Consider the following 24,138-nt stretch of genomic DNA (forward strand, 5'->3'; position numbering starts at 1 on the left):
TCCTCTTTCCTATGAGGGCAGAGACTTTGAACGTTTCTACTTTTTACTTAGGTTTTGTAGAATCTTCTTTTTCTTTTTTTCTTTTCTTAGGTCTGTTTGGGTGAGGACAATCGCAATAGAAAAATACCCAATATATTTTGAAATTCACATGGACCTCGTGAATAAATCCCTTGAGTCAAGCTATACAATTGAGTTTTAAATATCTTGCATTTAGAAGCTCAGAGGGCTAAACAGAGAATAGTGATACATTGCTAAAATGTTGCCTGTAGTTAACAGGAAGAAAGAAAACCCTTTAAAATGGTTTGTTTTTAACCAGGTAAACACAATCAAACTATTAAAATATAAAATGTGTTATAGATTTTTCACTGGTATTAAATCTTGCTCTAGTTATTAGCATTAGACCATTATTAGCTATTTTGACAAGCAATATATCTAATTAAAAGTTATTTTTCTACTCATCAGATAATAAGGATAGTAACCTCAATCAGGTTAACAAATTGTGATTCAAAAGTAATTATGTATCAGATTTACGTTTATATACCATCTTGTCTATTTCTTAGGAAAACAGTTTGTTGGAAAAGCATGTCACTTATTCTTGTCATACGCTTCTCTGGTTTGATAATTGAGTGATTTTTCCCATGTTCAGAAGAGACATTTTTCAGTGACCCAAATGATCCTCAGCCTGGTTGTGGATGAGACCAGGTGGTAAGTAGTCTCCATGGAGTTAAGGGTTATACTCTAGCACCAAGCATCAAGCACTAGGTGCCCCCCCACCCCCAGTATTAAGGGGTGTAATACCTAGTATTTAGTCATATTGGGGTGCTCACCTAGTATCTGCCAAATGAATGAACAATGAAATAACAATTAAATTCAAGTAGACAAAATATTTGAACTTAGGCTAGAAGTAGTTCTAAAATTCTACTTGTTTTTGTTTCAGAAAATCAAGTGGCTTCCTTCAGCCTCTGCCTGATATGTATGTCATGTTACATCAGGAGCTATGGATTCTTTTCTTTAACCCAGGCATGTGGCTCTTAGGACAAGAATTCTAAATTTGGCAAATGTATGTGCTAAAGACAGTCAATCTCATTTATCTCCAGTCGTTACCATGTGGCATGATCCACTGCTGCTTTAAGCAAACAGTAGGACTATCACTGCACTTCTAGGCTGTTATTGTTGTTGTTTACATAATTTCACATATTAATTGGAAAAACCCTAATGAAATATACTATCATATGTTGGAATGCCAGACTTGATGCCAGACAACATGGATGAGTCCGTGTTCTATTACTCACCAGTGACTTGTGTCAACTTGAGCAAAATGCATAACTTCTCTGGTCCTTTATTGATAAATAACACCTAATTCAGAAGGCTGTTGTGAGGATTAAGTTCAACAAGAAACTAGACAGTACTCTACATATAAAAGACTTTTTTTTTTGATATTCAAATTCCAAGTTGAATTGTTGGCTTTCCCCAGCCTGTTCTACATGAGAGTGAGACTGTTTTGACAAGAAATTAATGGGAACAGACATTTGGCATATATTCTCCTTGTAACCAGATCTAGTCATATCAGGGTAATGTTTGATCTGAATGCTGGCTTCAAAGCAGTTGGTTTTGCCAAAGTGGAGAAATTTCTAGTGGAAATATTTAGAGACAATTTAGGTCAACTCCAGGAACTCACTCAATTATGTCACTCTTGTATTTGCTATCCAATCCAAGACATTTATCCATGTATCCATTATAATTTATATCAGTTTTTGAGCTCAGATGATCTTGTGACAATTTGCACTGGTTAAGATAGAAGAATCAAGTTAACTATTCTTGAGATCATGTTCTTTCGAGTTCATTCAAAGAGTCTCTACTCACTGACATTTGTCCCTGGTCACTGAGCTAGCTACCGATGAGTACACTTTCCTAATAGCAGAAACTTCTGGCGGGCCTCAAGGAGTCAATCTATGTCCCCGTCATTCATGCAGTGCTTCTTCGACTAGGGATATATTTTCCAGGGGATACAAAAGAGGTATATGAAGCTATAAGAGTATTAGTTTTACTAGTTGATAAGCAATAGAAAACATCATTTCTTTGATACTGAAACATATGGAGTAGAATGCAGCATTTACATGAATTTTTAATGCAAAAATAAGACTTCAAAAGAATTCTGTGCTTGGTATATTTGCAGACCGTCTCAGACATAAACACGTTCATTCTCTGCGTCAGGTGCAGTTCTTTGAGAAGGTTTAGGAAGTGCTGCAGACAAACATTCTGGAATGCCTCAGTTCCCAAACTGCCTCCCTATGAAACAACAAAGTCAGGTTTTATTTTTTGCTTTGTTTTGTTTGTTTGTTTTTAGAGAAGCATTTTTTTTTCTTTCCTAGCTGAAGACTTTTAGGCTCAGAGGGGCTAAGAAATTGAAGGTTAAGCTTTCCATAAGACGTTCTTGAAAACTCTTTGAAACTTAAAAAAAATATTGAAGGGAAAAAACATTTTAGGGGAAATGCTTCAAGGATACAGTGTTTAGGATTCCTTATCTAGGCAAGATTTCTAACAGTAAGCATTCTGGAGCAAGGTTCTCAGCAGGAAGCCTAACGCACACATGAAAGTGAACACATGAAAGGAATCCACCTGTGCAGACAGATAAATTTAAAAAATTGGGGTTCAATAACAGACATTAGAAAATAATGTCTTCGTGAGACTATGTAAAGAAAATGCTTTTCATAACTTATTTGCTCGTCTAGCATCAGACATACCTGTTTGAGTTGAAAAACTCTATGTAGAAAATTCAAACACTTTAGATTTACAAAAACAGATCAACATTTTGCTTTGGACACTGAAATGAGTATGAATAATGTAAATATCAATAGTTAATGACCATAAACCCTTACAGGTTATGTTTTGAGAGAAACATGAAACCCATTAAGAAATTCTAAGCACAGTGAAACAGAAATATTTAAAATTGTTTTTAGCATAGGGATGCTTGGATTTCAACTAAGCATCTAACTTGTTTTCTTATCTCAGATATAATGACCAGATTCTCCTAATAAATGTTATTCCTTAAAGCCTTAAGTTCTAAACATTTGGGTTGTCTTTTCCAATGCTTTTATCATCATTTTAAACACAGAATAAAATTTAGCATTTTTTTCTTTAAATAAAAGTTGTGCTTTAAATTTGGTCTAAAATTTTCCCAACACTTTCCATGAACTACACACACATACACACACACACACACGTACAAAATGCATTATGCTGAGGCAAAACTTGGACATTCCTGAGAGACCAAAGAATCATATTAATTTGAAGTCTTACAGGAGCTTATACATAATTTTGTCTGGGTTTCACTGGCGTAAATCTGAGACTTAGAGGTTTACTAGGCTTGTCCATAATCATACATTTGGCAGTTGCGGATCTGAAACCAGAGCCTTAATTTCCTGTGAAGCAAAACGGATTCAAAAGACCTGGGTTCTTAACACATACTTCACCAACAGGGTAACCACCAGCAAGTGTTCTAAGTCCTCTGGATTTCAGTGTTTTCAGCGGAAAATGCTAGAAGTGGCTTTCAACATGGGGGGTCCTGATGATGTCTGGGGACGCTGGAAACGAGGGGGTTTCAGTTGCTGCATTTACTGGCAGGTGCTACTGGCACCTGCAGCCCTTCCCAGGTGGCAGCCTCCCTCTCCCCACTGGGAAATACTGGGTGACCCGTTGTCCCGCCAGGCCTCTTTTTATGGTAACTCATTTCTCTACCCAGCTATCTATGAGAGGGGTGGCAGTCTCACTCAAATAGCTTCGCTTTTAGTTCATCAGAAGTCACGTTTTGGAATTCCCATTTTGGCATATCTGCATTCTATCTTTAGTTTTTTATTTTATTTATTTATTTATTTATTTTTAATGTTTTTTTAAATTTATTTCTAGGAGAGAGACAGCATGAGTAGGGGAGGGTCAGAGAGAGAGGGAGTCACAGACTGAAACAGGCTTCAGGCTCTGAGCTGGCAGTCAGCACAGAGCCCGACGCGGGGCTCGAACCCACGAACCGTGAGATCATGACCTAAGCGAAAGTCAGACGCTTAACTGACTAAGCCACCCAGGCGCCCCTGTCTTTAGTTTTTTAGACAGAACAGTTGATGTTGGATACAAGTGGAAAATACAGTCATCTTTAGATGGCCAGCACACATCAGCAACAACAAAAAACTGATTTCCAAATGCGGAGTGACATTAAAAAAAAAAGTTTCAGTTGTATAGCCTCTGAAATATTTTCAGGTATTTAGGCTGTGGCAGGATATATAATTGGCAAAATTTCAAGCTGAAATCTCAAATTTGTTGATATCTGGTCATTAAATCTTGCCTGTTTTCATGATTTATAAATAAAACCACAAATGCCACAACTAAGCAGAAGCACAAAAGAAAAATGCACCCTATGAATTATGTCACAATAAAAATACTGTATTCCTTTAAACAAATGTACTTATAAGAGCTTTAGAACCCAAAGCAAGATAATGTGAGACGGTTTAAGAAGAGGTTGCAGTTTCGCAACAAGAAGTCTGTACAGCCCCTCCAGGCAGTAGCTGTGAAGGAAGTACCTGTGTCTCAGAAACTTGTTTCCGTATGTCCTTGACAATTTTGCACCCCAGGTCCCATTATTTACAGGGTTACGCATTTTGCAAGCTCAAAGCACCTTGCTCCTCATACTTATGAATGCATGCAGTGACATTTCATCCTTTCATGTGCAAATTCTAAAATTCATTGTAACAGAAAAGTTAAAAGTTGAAAATCTGTCTACAATTTGAAATGAAAGGATCAAAAATGTCAGACATTGCAGAATACTGGTTCCTAATAGAGCTCTCTTTATTTGTTCACCGTTCCTCAGTCATTTTGTTTGTTACAAAATGCAGTCTTGACTCTTTATTTAAACAGTACTTAAACTAAACTGTTCATGCCATGCAAAAATAACATTTTATGCACTTTTTTGGGGGGGCTTCCCGATTTGTTAGTTCACAGGCATTATTACCGCATTTTTAAGAAACAAGTTTTTTTTTTTTTTATTGCTTTTGTAACTAGTCACATGCTGGTTTCACGTGTGGGACAGTAACCTGTGTCTCCTGGGTTGGAATGAATTTCTGGGGCAAACAAGTGGTTTTCCATCTTGCACCCTTCTTGACTAGTGTCCTTTTTTACTTCAGCCACAGCATGGTAAATGTCTTGCCTACAGTTGTGACTTGTGTCCTGGGGGGAGGAAGAGCCCACACAGGCCTCTTCTCTTAAAGGGTCTCTTCCATCACTAGGTTTATCTGCAAAGCAGTTGGGGCTGGAGTCGGCCTGCATGTCCTGCCTTGGCCCCTGGAGCTCTAAGAAGTCATCGTCTTCGCCAGTGTCTATTTCCGTGAAGCTCCTCCTCTCTCTCGATGAGAAAGGAAAGAGTTTCTGCTTGGGAAACCGAGGGGTCAGCCCTTTGGAAGGTCCCTGACAATGTGCCGAAACCTCAGCGCCCAGCAAGGGTCTGTCTCCCTGGGAGGGGGTTTCTTCTAAAAGGATGGTGCTGATGAGCTGCGGGGAGGTGAGGGGAAAGTCAGCGGTTGTGACCGGCAGTGGCCTGGCTGTGCTGGGCGGGGTCTGTGGGGCACTGCCTCTGTTTTCCTTGAAGTTCACTTTGAGCGATCTGGATTTTAGTGGGTTGCTGCCTTTCAGCGAACTCTTAGGGCTCTCGGAGGTACTGTCAGACGGCAAAGGGCCGTGGAGCCCACTCTGGGAACTGCTGGCATCGAGGCTCACTGTTATGTCGACTGGAGCGTATTCCAGGGTGGCGTCCCTGGCCACAGGCCCTTTCTCTCTGGACAGTGTTAGAAATGGGGGCCCCCTGGCTCTTTGGTGCTCTTCTATCCCTGTGAGGTCGGGTGGGAACTTCATCTGCAAGTGGGAGGCGGACAGCGGCGGCAGGGGCGACCTCTCCGTCTCTGTGAAGTCGGTGGCACAGCTGGTGAAGCTGTCTATGCTGGAGGTGCTCTTCATGTCCACGATGACCTCGGTCTGCGCCACAGCCAGCTGCTCCTGTGGGCAGACCACTTCTTCCATTTCTATCTCTTCTTCGTACCCAGATGACCTCTCGGGCTGTTCTTGGCAGTCCGGGTTTGGGTGAGAGTGAGGCTGTGTCTTGGTGATTTCGTTGTACAGCATCTCCAGTTTCTGGGCACTCAGATGCTGGGGGCTGGAGGAAGAAGTGTTGTTCAGCTGCTCGTGGGAGTCTTTCTGGCTAACCTCCTGGTACTTATTCTCGAAAGATTTATTGGAGCTTGTTTCCGACAGAGCTTTCCTGGCCCACTTCCACCGGCTTGGAGAGAGGTGATTATCATCGGCCGAGTCCTTCGTATTGGCCGACTCTCCTGCCTTCTCCACGGCCACGTCTATCAGTTCCATGCTTCGGGCAAAGGCATCTTTTAAGTTCATAGAAACGATGCTTCCATTCCTCTTGGCCCGCTCAAGAGCCTCTCTCCTTTTAATTGCCTTCTCCTGGCGTTTCTGCTCCTTGTAGAACTCAGAGAAATTGTTCACGATGATTGGGATGGGAAGGGCAATAACCAGAACCCCGGCAATACAGCAGAGGCCTCCCACGATTTTCCCCAATAATGTTTTCGGGTAAATGTCACCATAGCCTACGGTGGTCATGGTGATGGTGGCCCACCAAAACGATGCCGGGATACTGGTGAACTTGGTGGCATCTTCATCCTTCTCAGCAAAAAATACCAGACTGGAAAATATCATTATCCCCATGGCCAAAAATAGTATCAACAAGCCCAATTCGTTGTAACTCCGTCTGAGGGTGAACCCCAGAGACTGCAGGCCTGTGGAATGTCTGGCAAGTTTCAGGATTCTGAGAATGCGCATGATCCGGAAGATCTGAACCACACGCCTCACGTTCTGGAACTGCAGCACGCTCTTGTTGGACTCCGTGAGGAAGATGGTGACATAATATGGCAAGATGGCCAGCAAATCAATGACATTCAGTGGGCCTTTAAAGAACTTCCACTTATTTGGTGAGGACAGAAAACGTAAAAGGTACTCCATGGTAAACCAAGCAATACACACAGCCTCCACATGTGCTAACTGGGGGTTGTCATTGGGTTGTCCAAATTCATCCATTTCCTGCAGCTCTGGTAGAGTGTTGAGAGACAGAGCAATGGTGGAGAGTACGATGAACAGGATAGACACGATGGCCAAGATCTGGAAAAGAGAAGGAAGTCCAAGTTAGCAAATCCTCTTAGTTGCTTAGGCAGCTGGGAGACATATGGATTCCCCGTTCTTAAAATGATACAGATTGCTCAAAGATATTCCCTAACCAATGCAAACACATTCACTTTTTGTGAGTTCATCTCACTTTGAAGCCCAAGGTAGTATACATTTAAATTCCAGAGCCTAAGAAGTTTGAAAAAAGTCCATTCCCTCACCCCTGCCATTTTTCTGAGTCACACTTGTGTCAGTAACCTCCCTTTGGAATCACTCTGGGGAGCAATCTCTTCTCTCTCAGTTTTCTGTTATTTTTCTCTCTTAACCACCTGGTGTATATTTCTTTAAGTGAAATCACTTGACATGCAAGATAGGCTAGATAGAATTTATGGTTTCTAGAAGCTTTAGTCTACAACTAAAAGCACGAATGTGAGCCTACACATGGAGAGACTATATGGCACTCAGTACAACAATGCTTCTCGTACAACAGGTACTGTTTATGCGGTAAGTACTGACGGCAGAACCAAGCCAGGACAGCCGTCATCCTGGGAAGTGTGGACTTCTGGCCAGCATCGTGTGGGAAAGGAAGATTAGAGCTAACTTCATTTAGTCAAGGACAATTTCATAAAGAAGAGCTTGTTGTCCACCCATGATGATTTTGGCTCAGGGCAGACATTTTGGATGGAGGAAATAGCACGATGTCAGATGCGGAAGGAAAGAGGAAGAGCTCAGTAAGAAGTGAGAATATGGAGTGACTGGATTTTAGTCCGTTTGAGCTCTGAGCCTGGTTTTATTGCTTACTGTGTGACCTGGGACAAGCTTTCAGCCTGTCATCTCAGTTTACCGATCTGTAGGATGAAGACAAGAGTGACAGCTATTTCATGGTGGTTGTGAAGATTACATGGCATACAAATATTGGCAACTAAATAAAAGGTGCTCATATTATTAGACGCTTAAATGAGTAGGTGAACTTGGTAGCATCTTCCTGGAAAGACGAAGGCCAAGAACAGGAATGTGGGAAATCCGTGAAACCATGCACAAGAGATACAGCCCAAGTAGGGATTTCTTTACTATAAGCTGGTGTTCTACATTTATAAGAATGAGTATGAAGACTAAAGTTTGAGAGCAATGGGAGGAAGCATTTTTTTTTTTTTTTTTTTTTTTTTTGTTTTTATTTGCCTAATAAAGAGGGTGCACCTGGGACACACAATTCTTGGTGATGTAGGAAGCCTCTTGTACCTAGATTAGGTCTGGATTGGTTTCATCTGACTTTTGTCAATGACCTTGGGAGCTGTCATTGGTCTCAGTTACTATATGCAGCTCTGAGAAAAATATCCTGACAGTGACTATTTAAAGATTCAGCATCAGGGAAACATTTCAAAGGACAGTGGTTAAGCAGCTTGAGACCCCACAGCTCAGTAAACCTGAGATCGTGAAAAATTAGTTTGTCTCTAACTGACATCGGGACTTCTAAACAAGAGTCTTCTTTTGTTCATCTTCCTCCCTCCATTTTCTTCTCTTTATCCTCGTGAGTTTCTCTACTTCTGGGTTACTCACCTTACTTGTTCTCCTCTTATGCCTCCTTTGTACCTTTCATTGTTTTTTTCTTCCTGTTCTCCCAGCTTCTATCTTTCCTCTCAAGTCTCTCTCAAGTAAAACCACGGTATAACATATTTAAGAATGTGTTACAGATAATGAATAAAGATTTATGTTTCCTTAACTTAGAGGAGAGTATTCACGATTAGTATTACTAGTATTTTTATTAGTTTATTATTATTAGTTTTAAGTATTTTTCTTAAAACTAAAGTAAGTACTTTTGACTTGAGTATCCTTCAGAATTTCCTCTAAAAAGTGTATCGGTGAATCACATTAGATAAAAGGTTCTATTCATTCTATTCTAAGAGATTGTGGAGGCTAAAGTTAGAAATCCTCCCAGAAGGTTTACATAAACCCATAGATAATGGATTCAGAGGGTTTATTAAGAGCAAGTTGGGAATGCTCACCTCAAATTTCCACCTGCAGAGGCCAATGGCAGCACGGCGCTAACAAATTTCTGTCACTACAATATTCCTTAGGAAGCACTGGTCAGGTCCCATCCATTCTTATGCTCTTACCATAAGCAAACAGTCCCTCTGTGTTTTCTAGGAGGTCACACTGTTGTTTAGTAAGTATATTATATTAAGTGAGCATTTAAAATACTGGGGTTGCCGCCACATTCTTGTACCGATAATCCATACTCTAGGTTTTCTGTATCTTATTTGTTCACCTGGCCATTTTGGATGCATCTTACTGATGACTGTCACTTCAAAGATCAAGGAGAAAAGTAGAATTACAAATGAAACCATTCCATTATCTTCCAAGTTTTTGGACAAAGGGCAGAAGTGGATGGTCCAGGGTGGACCTTCAGTTTTCCTTGGCTCCACAATCACCATTAGGCTGTATGTCATTTGACTTCGGTAGCTAATTTTGGGAACTAATGAAACACTGGAGTCCTAATGCAGTCTAACGTCCAGTTGATGGCAACTTAACAGACATGTTCAACATGATTTGGAGTATGTTCTTGAAGGAAAAGAATGGCTAAAGGAAAAAAACAAACACTCAAGCACTTAGCAACCCATATTCGTATTAAAGAAATGACAGGTACTAAAGTGCATTATTTTCTGTCTCATGTTCAAATTTATCTGTCAAAGTCCATTTGCTCTCAGTTTAGAGAAATGGCTATTTTAAATATCTTGTGAAGCTTGGAGTTCTCCCAGAAAGACAGTGCTTTAGACAAATTATTTAATATACACCAAAGATGATGTGTGGTGCACTAAGCCAAATGTGAGTTTATTGTTTTATTGTAGTTTTTAAACAAAATAAATATAATAAATGTGACATTTTGCTCTAAGCTACAAGATATACTTCTAAACATGGATATTTTTTAGTATAGAAAACCCTTGTGGCACGTAGGCATTACTTCTTTTATCCTAACCACGTACAAGTTAGATTTTTAACTCCTGTCGCCTCCAACAACTGGCCTCTAGAGCTGGCTGTGTATCTCGGCTCTAGCAAGCAGACTGAGGTTTGCACATGGCGAATGAAGGGAAACACAGAAATTGCAAACAATTACCTGTGCAATATTGGTCAACTCCCTTGGAGATTTGGATTAGGACATCTCCATAGTCCCTTTCTTTCTTTAAAAAATGTTTATTTATTTTTGAGAGAGAGAGAGAAAGAGCACGAGTAGGGGAGGGGCAGAGACAGTGGGAGACACAGAGTCTGAAGCAGGTTCCAGGCTCCAAGCTGTCAGCATAGAGTCCGACGCAGGGCTCAAACCCACCCACAAACTGAGATCATGACTTGAGCCAAAGTTGGACACTCAACCAACCGAGCCACCCAGGCGCCCCACCACAGTCCCTTTTACCTCTCATGTGTGAGGATTCTCTTTCTAAACCACCACATTTTGCTAATTCCAGTTATGTCTGCCATCTACACCAAGGATAAGTCACAGCTGATCCTATCATTTAGTTGAGTGGCCAATATATACTTTTGTGGCTTTAGAAATAAAAAGTCAAATGAGAAGATTTTGAAAACTATTGCGCTGTTCTGTTCTAAGCATTTGGTTGCTGGGAATATATAGTCTTTCTGGATGAAACTTGTCTTTCATTTTGAATCACCTGGAAAATGATTTTAATTCTTCATATAAACACAGAAATTCAGAGGATCACATGGAGTTAAGATTAGGACCCCTGACACTTGTATTAATAGGTACCAAAAATTGGTTGCATTGTTATCTGTAACAAGAAGTAAAGGCAGTTGGAAGACTTGCCTCAATTGCACCAACTTGTTGATGTGATATCCTTTGAAGGGATATAATGGTGTTAATGGGTGTTTTGTGGTGGAAAGAACACAAGATAGGGAATTAAAACACATGCCTCTATCTCCGCGGGCCACTTGGACAAGCTGATTACCTTTCTGAGCTTCAGGTCTCTTATTTGTAAAATGAGACATTTGTCTTGTCTGCCTCACAGGGTTGGTAAGGATCAAACTAGATCATGCACATGAAACAATCCTATCAAATGTAAAGTGGGATACGTGTAAGAAATGCTGGACAGGTGTCTGGACAAAGCCTTTGGCCAGCATCAAGAGGAAATGAAATGTACTTGGACTGTTTATCCCCCATTTATATTCAATTTCATATCTGCTTTAAATTCACTGATACTACTGCTTTAAATTCAGTAGTCCACAAAAGCACATGGAAACGTCTGTGCCTTGCACTGAAAGTCAGTGCAGGTACATTCTCTCTCTCCTCTCTTCCCTAACCTTTCCTTCCTTCACGAATATAAACTGGAAGGTGACAGTGACTTTCAAGCTTCTAACTACATAGCATTCCTGCTTTCTCTTCCTAGTGGTATAGAACACATTTAAAAACAAAACTGATCAGCAATAGAAAACAACATAGGGAATGTGATGATAAGAATTTTTAGGAGAGGGGCATGCAGGTGGCTCAGTCAGTTAAGCGCCTGACTTCGGCTCAGGTCATGATCTCTTGGCTTGTGAGTTTGATCCCCCCCACCAAGCTCTGTGCTGACAGCTCAGAGCCTGGAGCTGCTTTGGATTCTGTTTCTCTGGCTCTCTCTACCTCTCCCCTGCTCACACACTCTCTCGCAAAAATAAATAAACATTTTTTTTTAAAAAGAACTCTTTAAAAAAAGAATTTTCTGAATGAGCTTATTTAAATTGACAAGAAGGAAAAGCCCTGTGACAAACATTATTAGGAGCATCAATAATTTTCTATTTTCAGAAAAAGGACAAAGCATGAGCATATAAGCCAAAGCTTAAACCATTTGTCAAGGGAAGAGACTAGAAGTTGGTTAGAATATCATGATTTCACCCACCGATCTCTTTCTTTCTTTCTTTTTTTAAATCTTCCCATCTCCTATTTCTTTTTTTTTAAATGCTTTATTTATTTCTGAGAGAGAAAGAGACAGCGTGAACAGGGGAGGGTCAGAGAGAGAGGGAGATACAGAATCTGAAGACAGGCTCCAGGCTCTGAGCTAGCTGTTAGCACAGAGCCAGACGCGGGGCTTGACCCCATGAACCATGAGATCATCACCTAAGCTGAAGTCGGACGCTCAGCCAACTGAGCCACCCAGGTGCCTCCCACCCCCATCTCCTATTTCTAAAGGCAGTATCAACTGCAGCAAACCAGAAAGTAAATCCTTTGTTTTGCACTAAAGGAAGAACCATCTAGGTTGGCAGTTTGAGCTTCTCATATTCCTAGAACACCTGGTGCTCTCCTCTACACCGGTGGCCCTTAGTTGACTACTAGCTTTTTCTTCTGCAGAATGTTCCCTTGGCCCTCCCAGGAAAAAAGGGAATCTGTGCTTAAGTACCCTCAGCTGACTGGCACATGCAAACCTGAAGCCCTTCGGTGCTAACTGGTGTGAGCACGACACATGCAAAGCAGGAGCATCACTGAAAGGTTCAAGTTGTCTGTCCGTTACTTTGGCCCTGCAGGTAACAAGAACCCAGGAATTCACTCCTCCCCCACCTCCATTTGTGTGCTATTCAATGAGGGGTTTGAGGGGTTTGAAAAGACTTAGTCATTCATGTTCAAGCTGAGGTCAGCTGTCAGCCTGCATACTGTCTTTCATTTGGGGAAGGGTGTGAGAAACATTCTAGTCCCACATACTATCCAATTCTTCTTCCAATTTTTTTACTCTCACATACAAAACCAATTCTTTGAGGAAGAGTTTTTGGTTATCTTATGACTAAAGATACTGGTTTGATAGTTTCTTCATATCTCTGGGAAAAAGCTTTGTTTCACTACTCATGATGATATGTTTTCTGTATTTTAAAAAGTTAGATTTTAGGAAGCAAGTGATTAGGTAGAAGACTGGTGAAGGAAACTTTAATATTATTAACAGTCACTCTGCAGAGAAAGGAGCAACAGAAAGATGGAGATACCTTTCATCTTACACACATTCCAACGACTGGGTATTTCTTTTTAAGTCATTTGTTCTTGTGAGCCTTCAGGAGCCAGAGAGTGAAATGGAGACTGGCCAAACTTGGCCAAGCACAAACTTCCTGGCTTCCTAACCCTCAAGGGTTACTTTTGTAGACTGCTTAGCCTCCCCTCCTTCCCCAAGAAAGCACAACATAAATGTTTAGACGCTTCCATTTAGTCTGTGAATGATGGATATGGAGGGAGGGACACAAGAGCAGAATGAGTAGAATTCATCCTTGGGACAGAATTTCACTTAACTTGATACTAGGCTGTAAAAACAAACCATAGGACACTGAAGTTAGAGGAGAAGTTGGAAATATTCTATTTCTTATTTTATAGATGAAGAAATGAAGATTCAGGGAGCTTAATAAGTGCCTGGGAGGTGGAGAGGGGGTGGTGGTAATATGGGGCTTAGTGTTGAAAGGCTAGAGTTTGAATCCCGTTCTGATACACTTTATTAGTTTTGTGACCTTGGGCACCAGAATTAGCTTTGCTGGGACTTAGCATTCCCATATAGAAAATGTAGAAAAATACTTGTTTCACTCACCTACACAGCATTGTTTTGAGGACCTTGATGATTAATTTTATGGTTCAACTTGTCTAGTCTGTGGTGTCCAACTGTTTGGTTAAACACTAGTCTAGAAGTTGTGGTGAAGGTGTTTGTTTTTAAAGATATGATTAACATCTAAATTCGCAGACTCTGAATAAAGCAGGTTACCCTCCACAATGTGGATAGGCCTCAGCCAATCAGTTAAAGGTCTTAAGGATGAAGACAGGTTTTCCAAAGAAGAAGCAATTTCTTTTTTTTTTTTTTTTAATGTGTGATTTATTTCTGAAAGAGAGACAGTGTGAGCAGGGGAGGGTCAGAGAGAGAGGGAGATACAGAATCTGAAGCGGGCTCCAGGCTCTGAGCTAGTCATCAGCACAGAGTCCGATGCGGGGCTCGAACCCACAAACCATGAGATCATGACCTGAGCTGAAGTCGGATGCTCAACCGACTGAGCCACCCAGGCGCCCCAGGAAGAAGCAATTTCTAACACAGAAATCCTGCTGAGGTTTCCAGTCTGCCTGGCCTGCTCTGTGGATTTCAGACTCAAGACTACAACATCAACTCTTACCTGAATTTCTAGACTGCTGTCTTGCCCTATGGATTTCAAACTTGCTGGTCCTCACAGTTGTGTTAGTTAATTCCTTAATCTCTCTTTTAAATTTTTTTAAAATGTTTTATTTCTTTCTGAGAGAGAGAGAGAGACACAGCGTGAGCAGGGGAGGGTCAGAGAGAGAGGGAGACACAGAATCCAAAGCAGGCTCCAGGCTCTGAGCTGGCTGTCAGCACAGAGCCCAATGCGGGACTTGAACCCACGAACCATGAGATCATGACCTGAGCTGAAGTCAGATGCTTAACTGCCTGAGCCACCCAGGCGCCCCCTTAATCTCTCTTTTATATATACCTACAGTTGACTCTTGAGTAACATGGTTTGAACTTCATGGTTCTACTTACATGCAGATTGTTGTTTTGATACAGTGCAGGGCTCTAAGTGTATTTTCTCTTCCTTATGATTTTCTTAATAACATCTTTCTTTTCTCTAGCTTACTTTATTGTGAGAACATAATATATAGTAAATGTAAAATACAAAATATGTACCTGTTAATCGACTGTTTATGTTACTGATAGGGCTCCCGGTCAACAATAAGCTATTAGTTAAGAGCTGTAGAGCCAAAAGTAATATATGGATGTTTAGCTGTCCNTCTCATAATCTCTTTCTCATGTCTCTAATATCTATGTATCTATAGATCTATCTATCCTATCTCTCTCTATACATAATGTATGAGCATTTATTTTTAAACTTATCTTACCGCTGGGGCACTGACTACCACAACATGGGTAGTTCCTGCTGTTTGCAAGACACAGCCTGTAAAACTCCTGGCTACCACTCTGTGTATCTATCTATCAATCATCTATTGAATCTATCCACATATTATATTTACATGCTTCCTGGGCATGTCATCCTCTTCATCCCCCTCATCCCATGAGGCAGTACCACTGCCCATTGTGCTCCATCTGTCCTTCTTCCAGAAGTCCTCCCTGGTACTCCACATTACAGTGGCCTTTCTCTCCTGAACACTTGTAGCATTTATTTCCTGGGTTTACCAGACACACGGAGGTGTAGCGGGCACTTCTGGCAGTTACTTGGACTCACATGGTCTCCCTTGGCAACCTTGCTTGTACTCCCAGCAGGGCTGCCAGATTTAGGAAGCAGAAAACAGGAGGCTGTTATATTTGAATCAAACTTTTAACGAGAATACCTACACTAAGAAACATTTGTGGGGCACCTGTGTGGCTCACTCTGTGATTCTTGGGACTCTCCCTCTCTCTGTCCCTCCCCAACTCGTGTTTTCTCTCTCTTTCTGCCTCTCAAAAAAAAAAAAAAACAACTTAAAATATTTGTTTATATGAAATCTACTAGGCATTCTGTATTTGCTCTGGCAATCTTACTTCTTTGGTATGTTAATCCATTGCTCTAGACTGGCCTGATCAGATTTTCTTGCTCTGGGAAGTCTGAAGTTTGAACTGAGAGATTAGGAGTTGCTGGGATGGAATCACATTAACAGTAATGCTCCAGAAGGAGGAGTGACAAATTTAAATCGTGGGGAGTCTCTTGGGACAGTACTTGGGACCGTACTTTCCAGGAAGTTGGAAACTTTCCATAAAGTTTCAGTTTATGTTGGCCAGTTTTGACCAGGCACCCATAAAACCGACAGCCTTCTTAAATAATCATTTGACAATTTCATACGAGTCAGTTTTGTTTCTCAGGCCAAAATTTTAGAATTCTGGAAGACCCCGACTACTTATTTTTCATAAAAATTTTTATAGTGCCTACCACAGAACACCCAGAAGAATAAGACATGTTCTTAGTCATATTCTGTCACTTCCATGTGGCCCAAAGTCCACCTAAAAGATTTAACCAGCAATAGGATTTTTTTAACAATAGAAATTCCTATTATAAATAGACCACTTTATGATAACAGTCCAGCTTTACAAGTTCAGCAACATAATCTTTCTCTAGGCTTAAGTTGTACTTTCTATTAATCCTTTCTTTTTTCATTATGCTGAGCAGACTGCTGTTTTCTTCTTTTAATCTTATTCTTCAAGAAGCCTGCTTCGACTGTGTATTAGCTTTGGACTTCACCTTCGCAGAAGGATATGTTTTCTTAAAGAAAAGTGCTGCATTTATTCTGTGTCACATTTTTTGCTGAGTATGATTCGGATCTGTGGTTAATTCAACCAGTAAATGAAGTGATCATTCCATGTATAGATCCAGGGTAGATTCAGGTTTATGCAATAAAATGTTAAGCCACTGAGAAGAATTAATAATGGAGGTTATCCATTAAAAAACATACACAAGAAAGGCAAATATCATATGATCTTACTTATATGTGGAATCTAAAACAAAAGCAGAACCAAAAAGAAAAAAAAAGTACAGAGAACAGACTGGTGGTTGCCAGAGGTGAAAAAGTGGGTGAAGGGAGTCAAAACGTACAAACGTCCAGTTAGAAAATAAGTCATAGGAATGTGATGTATAGCATGGTGACTGTAGCTAATGATACTGTATGGCGTATTTGAGAGTTGCTAAGGGAACAGATCTTATAAATTCTCATCACAAGAAGCAAATTTTTTGTGACTCTGTGTGGTGACGGATGTTACCTAGACCCACTGTGGTGATCGTTTCACAGTGTATACAAACATCGAATCATTATGTTTTACACCTGAAACTAACAGAATGTTACATGTCAATTATACTTGAATTTTAAAAATACATACACACGCGTGTTCACAAACACTCATATACACATACACATATAAATATGTGCATACGCACATCACTATTTCATGTAATCAAAATTCAAGCATCACAGAAAAGAAGTAAAAAAACTTTATAAAGGTATAGACATAAGAATGCTATACATTCTATTTACAATGTTTATTTACAAATGTAATTTGTTAAAATAATTAACAATTATTTATTATTGGGGCTCAGTCGGTTAAGCGTCTGACTTCAACTCAGGTCATGGTCTTGTGGTTTGTGAATTGGAGACCCGCATCGTGCTCTTTGCTGATAGCTTGGAGCCTGGAGCCTGCTTTGGGTTCTGTGTCACCCTCTCTCTCTGCCCCTCCCTCACTCATGCTCTCTCAAAAATGAATGAACTTAAAAAAATTAGTTTTTATTGTATGTCATATAAATATACAACTTGGAGATGTCCAGGCTAGACCAAAATAAATGGAAATTATTCTCCCTCCATTTTTTCCTTATCAACTTTTTAGTTCTTCAAAAAGGTAACTCATATAAACCTGAGGGAGAAAAAAACAGATTTTGAACACAGAATGTTCTAGACAGTTGACTATTTACAGTTGTATCCAAATTCTGTAAGATTCTTCCTTTTCCTAATGGAAAATATTTCCTTGCCTCTAAGGACACTTCTAATTATAAATCTGCTCTTTGAGAGGGAGGGCTTCAAGGCTGAATAGAAGTTGCCAATGCAGAAAAGGGAATAGTGGGCATTATGGAGCAAGAGAACTAGGTGGGCAAAGGCTTTGAAGCCCAAAACATGGTTTGCTCAGAAGATTCCAAGTAAGCTTGTATGGGTGGATATATCTACAAGAAGGCATGGCATGAAGGAGTCCTTGGTGATCCCAGGGCTGCTACATGTAAGGGTGCAGGCTGTGCACTAGTCAACTCCAGACGGTACCAAGAAGGAGATCACGTGAGTGATGCCTCCATAATTTGTGCAGTGTACTACTTCCACAACCTTCCCCCAACCCTGATTTCAGGAACTGAGTAGGGTGGTATGACTGGATGCAGGTGGAGGTATAGAGATGAGTGGGGCGTGTGTGTGCTTCTCAGAAGTCAGATAATGGGCAAATTCTGCAGGGCACTTGATGCACGGGTGAAGAGTTTGGTGGGCCTCCACCAAAAGCCAGCTTTCCTCCAAGTGTGACCCCCGGAGCAGCAGCATTGGCATTATGTGTAACTTGCTGGAATTGTAAATTCTCAGGCCCCACTCCATACCTACTGAATCAGAAACTCTGGGGAGAGGCCCAGAAATCTATGTTTTATTTTTATTTATTTATTTTTAAAATTTATTTCTGAGAGACAGAGAGACAACGTGAGCAGGGGAGGGTCAGAGAGAGAGGGAGACACAGAATCTGAAACAGGCTCCAGGCTCTGAGCTGGCTGTCAGCACAGAGCCCGACGCGAGGCTCAAAGTCACGAACCATAAGATCATGACCTGAGCCGAAGTCAGATGCTTAACCAACTGAGTCCCCCAGGCTCCCCTTAGAAATCTGTCTTGTCACTTGTCACTTGTGGGGATGAGCACTGGGTGTTATATGGAAACCAACTTGACAATAAACTATTTGTAAAAAATAAATAAATAAATAAATAAATTAAAATAAAACTTCTTGAAAGAAGCAAAAAAAAAAAAAGAAATCTGTTTTAACAAGTCCTCCAGGTGATTCTGATGCGTGCTAAAGCTTGAGGGCACTGCAGGGAGGAGTAAAAACAAAAACAAAAACAAAAAAAACCAAACACACACACACACACACACACAGTTAAGCAACATGCTCAGATTTGCATTTTAGATCGCTGATTACAGTGTGTGGGGCTGATTGGGGGAGGGGGGTAACTGAAGAGAAGAAGAGAGGTTTCTGCTGCTGTGGCTGCAGCGAAGGGGTTCAAGAAGGAAGTATGTTACCATGTTTATGGTGGGGGGAATCTTGACCTCACTTGCTGCGAACACGGGGAGTCTAGGACCCCCGCCCCCGCATGTTTACTAGCAAGACGGCAGCCCTCACCAATCTCCATGAGTATCTCATGCTGATAGAAGACCCAGAGCGATCCATGACTTAAATCAGCACTTTCTTTGAAAGCAGTATTTCTTTGTATCGAAAAATTCTAATAAGCACTACACGGTTTGGAATAGAACTAGAAAAATCTCTCTCTTAGAGTTAAACAACAGTTTGTTGGTGCATGAAAACGTTATGAGACACACACTGTTATTTGCCAGAGCTATTTTCTTTTATAAAATTTTACCTTAAGTGTACATTCTGAAATCACACAGGGCAAAGACTAGTGGGGGAGTCCATTTATACCGGCGGCTCCCTGAAAGCGCGCTCATTTGTTGAATTATTTCTCACCCACTCCAACTTCCAGTTTCTCCAAGGAAGCCTAAATTTCCAGAATTAAAGTGCCATTGAAACCTGGCTTTGTTCCTTGGACACCTCATTGGCCTCATCAGCTCATTGATCACCATGGACACAGAAACGTCAAGGGGTTATTTCTACCCTTCCCCCCATATCTAAAGACCGTGTCCCAGCAGTTTCAAAGAAAAAAAACAACAACAAAAAGCGTAATGCAATCATTATTTTTCCTTTTAATGAATCTCTGCAGTAAAGCTTTTCTGAAAAGTACTTTTGGGTCAACATCATTGAGACCACGTCAGAGGATGCTAGAAGCCAGGGGACGTGTGAGGGCCACCCCGAAGTGAAGCAGCTTTGCCAAAGGACCCATTGGCTGAGAGCCAAGCAGGCTGTGCCTGCAGCAAACTTGCGTGGTTCCCTTCCAGCTGTTCCTGGGGGCAGGCTGCTGGGGGTCCCAGGTCCCAGGGCCCGTGAGAAGCATCAGCTTCCCTTGCACAGTGACAGGTGCTTTTCAGGGCGGGAAGCGGGGAGCACATCCCAAACAAGGGCCTTTATCTGAATCCTGTTGGGCTTGTTTTGTTAGCACGTCTGTACTCATTAGGAACTCAGGGGTGTTTATTGGGCAGAGGGATCCCGCTTTTTCTAGCTGTCTGATGTGGTCATTTCCTACAATCCCTGAGACATTCTGTTATCTGTACAGAGTCGCTCCAGTGTTCTCTATCGGGAGGCTAAAATCCTTGTCAAAAGGTGGTCCTGGAGGCAGCAGGATGACCTGGGAGCTTACTGGAAAGGCAGAATCTCAGGTCCCATCTCAGGCCCGCTGAATCCAAATCTGTTTTCACGAGATTCCCGAGGGGTTCACGTGCACATTTAAATTTGAGAAGCTCTGGCCTAAGGCACAAAAGCATGCCATTAAAAAAATCAGCTTAGGAGGCTCTTCTACAGGTTTTTAAAGTGGATTTCAGTTCTGGAAATGAGGGTGGGTTGCTGGGCCCTGTGGGGGCTTCTCAGCACTCTCCAGGGGCTCTGGCGTGGGCAGCTGTAGTTACTAGAAAAAAGTCTCAGAGGTGATGCTGAGATGGCTTCCAATTCCCCCCTGACCTCCTGTCCAGCCGGCAGTTGACAGCCATTGCTTTAAACCCTTTCACACAATAATAAAACTTAGCTAGACCATTGTAAGAATGCTGGGTTAGGAGTCAGAGAACTTGACCTTCTCTCTGGGTCTGCATTAGTAAATTAACTGCATGACCTGAGTCAAGACTGGAGCCACTGTTTCTCCTTGTATAGCGTGGGGGTTCTCATGATGATTTCATCTACATTACAGGGTTGTAGTGAGGATGACATTATATAGTGCACGTGAGAATGTTCTGGAGGTCATACAGTTCCACAGAAATGCTAATATTTTTTACGCAAATCAAATACATTTTCCCCCTATGGAATACAGAGTTTGGTGCAGAGTTATTAGCTAGTATATATTGTTAGAGATAGAAGAATTGTATTCTTACAACTTCCCGTGTGAAGTTGGCATACTCTTCCCCATAAAGTTGCCATTGAGTTCATTGGATGTTGCTGCCTGATTTCCGTAAGTTTGGTAGAAGTAAATGTCTGGTCCTTTTGGAAAGTTAGCATACTGGATTGAATAGTGCTTTCCTGGGGCACCTGAGTGGCTCAGTCGGTTGAGCATCTGACTCTTGGTTTTGGCTCAGGTCGTGATCTTGCAGCTTTGGGGGTTTGAGTCCCGCATTGGGCTCTGTGCTGGCAGTGTGGGGCCGGTTCGGGATTCTCTCTCTCTGCCCCTCCCCAACTTTCACTATCTCTCTCTCCGAACTTAAAAAAAAAAAAGAATAGTGCTCTCCTAATTTATGTACGCCCACAATCTCAGAATGTGACCTTATTTGCAGATGCAATTAGGTAAGATGGAGTCGTACTCAATTAGAGTGGGCCCTACATCTAATGACTATTGTCCCTGCAGGGAGACCATGAGGGATACAGAAAGACACACAAAGGGAAGACGTGTCTCTGCGTGACAGTGAGGCAGCAACTGGAGTGGTTTGGCTGTAAGCCAAGGAATCCCAAGAGTTGAGAGCAACCATCAGAAGCTAGGACAAGGCAAGGGAGGATTCCTCTGAAGAGCCTTCGGAGGTGGCACAGCTCTGCCCCCACACCTTGACTGCAGACTTCCAGCCTGCAGAGCTGTGCGAGAATACATTTCTGTTGTTTTGAGCTATCTAGTTTGTGGTATTTTGTTGCTGAAACCCTAGGAAACCACTATAGTCTGGTTGTGCTCTTCAATGAAATGGTCCAGTTTTTAGTGTTAGAGCCAAGGACACTTTTTTTTAAGTAAAAAAGAATTTTTAAAAAAAATGTTTGTTTTTGAGAGAGACAGAGCGAGAGTGGAGGTGGGGCAGACAGAGAGAGAGAGAGAGAGACGCAGATTCTGAAGCAGGCTCCAGGCTCTGAGCTGTCAGCACAGAGCCTGACATGGGGCTTGAACTCACCAACCGTGAGATCATGACCTGAGCTGAAGTCGAATGCTCAACCGGTGGCACCACCCAGAGCTGAGAACACTTAAAGCCATTCCATATAGTCCCTTCAAAAGTGGATTTAATACTATTTGCAAAGGAGAGGAAAATCAAAGAGGTTTGGAACCTTAGTCAGCAGGAAAAGCAGTTTAATTGGGAGAAACTAAGTTGTATTTACTGTTGGAAGTAAATAGCTAGGATTTGTTAAGTAGGTAATTAACACCTGCATTCTAAATAGCAGCCCATTATAAGTTAAAACATGTGGGTCCAGAAGCTGTGGAAGTCACTTACACCAGCAGCATGTAGGAGAAAGATAAATAAGGAAATACTACAAAATAACAGATTAAAGTGGTAAAGTAGGCAACAAGAAATTTCTCTTGATGTTAGGAAATTTAAAAACCCGATTTTAAAACACTCTTGGTAGTGTTGGTTTATAAATTAAAAGTGTTGGGGAATTCTCATGCTGCTGTGTAGATAAGCCAATTTATATAAAAAGCACCAGTAAGTGTACAGTGTATCCCTGTCTCTGCTATTTAAGCCCCTAGTAAGCTGGTCCTACCAAAACAGCTACGTGTATACAGCTCCTTTGAAAAATTACTTACTTTATCTGTCATCTATCTATCTATCTATCTATCTATCTATCTATCTATCTATCTATCTAAGGTAAGCTCTACCCCCAAACGGAGCTCACAATCCTGAGATCAAGAGCTGCATGCTCTCCTACTGAGTCAGCCAGGCACCCAAGTACAGCTCCTTTGAATAGCATTTTTCAAACTGAGTAGCAACTCCTTTGTGGATCATATATCAGTTCTGTGAGTCATAACCAGCACTTTTTATTTTTACGTTAAAAAATTACTTTAAGTTTATTTATTTACTTTTGAAAGAGAGAAAGAGAAAGAACGTGAGCGAGTGAGGGGGAGGGGCAGAGAGAGAGAGAGAGAGAATCCCAAGTAGGCTCTGCACTATCAGCATGGAGCCTGATGTGGGACTTGAACTCACAAACCATGAGATCATGACCTGAGCTGAAACCAAGAGTTAGATGCTTAACCGACTGAGTTACCCAGGCACCCTTCATAACCAGTACTTTTTAAAAAGTGAAATAGAATAGCTGAAAATACATCAGAGAATATCAGGAAGGTTAAGTAATGTTTTACAGAGTGTTTGTTAACCCATAATTCCTACCCCTATAAAATGGTAACAATAATAATAGTTACTAATTATACATACTATTTTATTTTGATGACCTGTATGAAGCTCATATGATCCTAATGTTTCCCATGCTGAGCTTTAGATATTTCTATCACTGGGAGAGAAGGAAGGCTACCCTCCATAACCCTCCAAAAAAGGACAAACTCTCAGTCTCTTAATATTACTTTGTGACTTAGGACTTTGACGGCTTATCTACCTATATATAGCCTTGGTGTTATATTCATATTAGCCCTTTCTAAATTCTGACATTTAGATTTCTGACCTTTTATTTACCACTTCTTGTGCTTCTTTTGCTATTTGGGTTTTAAATGGATCTAGGTGGTTTACTTCACGATGTTTTCTAGGATAAAGCTGGAGTGATAAATTTCCATTAATAACTAGTAAATCTATTTTATGAACCATTATTATAAAGTTCATAAGGTTATACACCTTTGTTGTAAGGAAGTATCATAGAGTAAATCGTGCTTGGTGATTACTACCATTTTGGGACATTTTTAATTAACCTCTGAATTAAATAATTCAGAATTGAATAGAGGTTGGTGTTAATTGACACAGACCATTGGTTTATACTGGTTTTGAAACACCATGTGGGTTTTTAAGTTGTATGGCTTGTCTCAAAAAAGAAGACCCAATTTTTTATTAGGTAAATATTTATCACATAAGAGTTACAAATGACTTAAATGGTTAATATTAAAATAGTTGATTCCATCATTTTCAACTGTAACCTTAGCTTATAGGTCATGGTTTGGATTCAAATCCCCGTTCTGTCACTCATACAACTATGAGGCGTCTACTCTTCAGGTAATAGAGCTTATAAGATCAAGATTAGAGCTTAAATATATACAGCACCAAGGAGGTGCTTATTTAACAGTGGCTATTGTTTTGTATATATTCAACAGATAGTTTACAGATAAAGAGTTATGTCTACAGTGATTCCTGGTTAGCAATGCAAAATTCAACCACCCAGATAGTCAGTCTACATATAAAAATATACTGATTATATTATG

General features: G+C 40.9%; 1 protein-coding gene across 1 annotated transcript in view; it reads right to left on the reverse strand.

The window, feature by feature from the left end:
• Positions 1–4,823: 4,823 nt before the first annotated feature.
• The window catches only part of KCNB2 (potassium voltage-gated channel subfamily B member 2), a 358,595-nt gene continuing 339,280 nt past the window's right edge, over positions 4,824–24,138 (reverse strand). Inside the window, exon 2 of the mRNA XM_077752474.1 lies at positions 4,824–7,206. Within this exon, the coding sequence (XP_077608600.1) occupies positions 5,050–7,206 (2,157 nt within the window). The 3' untranslated portion in view covers positions 4,824–5,049. The remainder of the gene's footprint in view (positions 7,207–24,138) is intronic.

Source organism: Crocuta crocuta, unplaced genomic scaffold (assembly GCF_008692635.1).
Source record: "Crocuta crocuta isolate KB4526 unplaced genomic scaffold, BGI_CrCroc_1.0 scaffold141, whole genome shotgun sequence".
In the NCBI taxonomy this organism is placed as follows: Eukaryota; Metazoa; Chordata; class Mammalia; order Carnivora; family Hyaenidae; genus Crocuta; species Crocuta crocuta.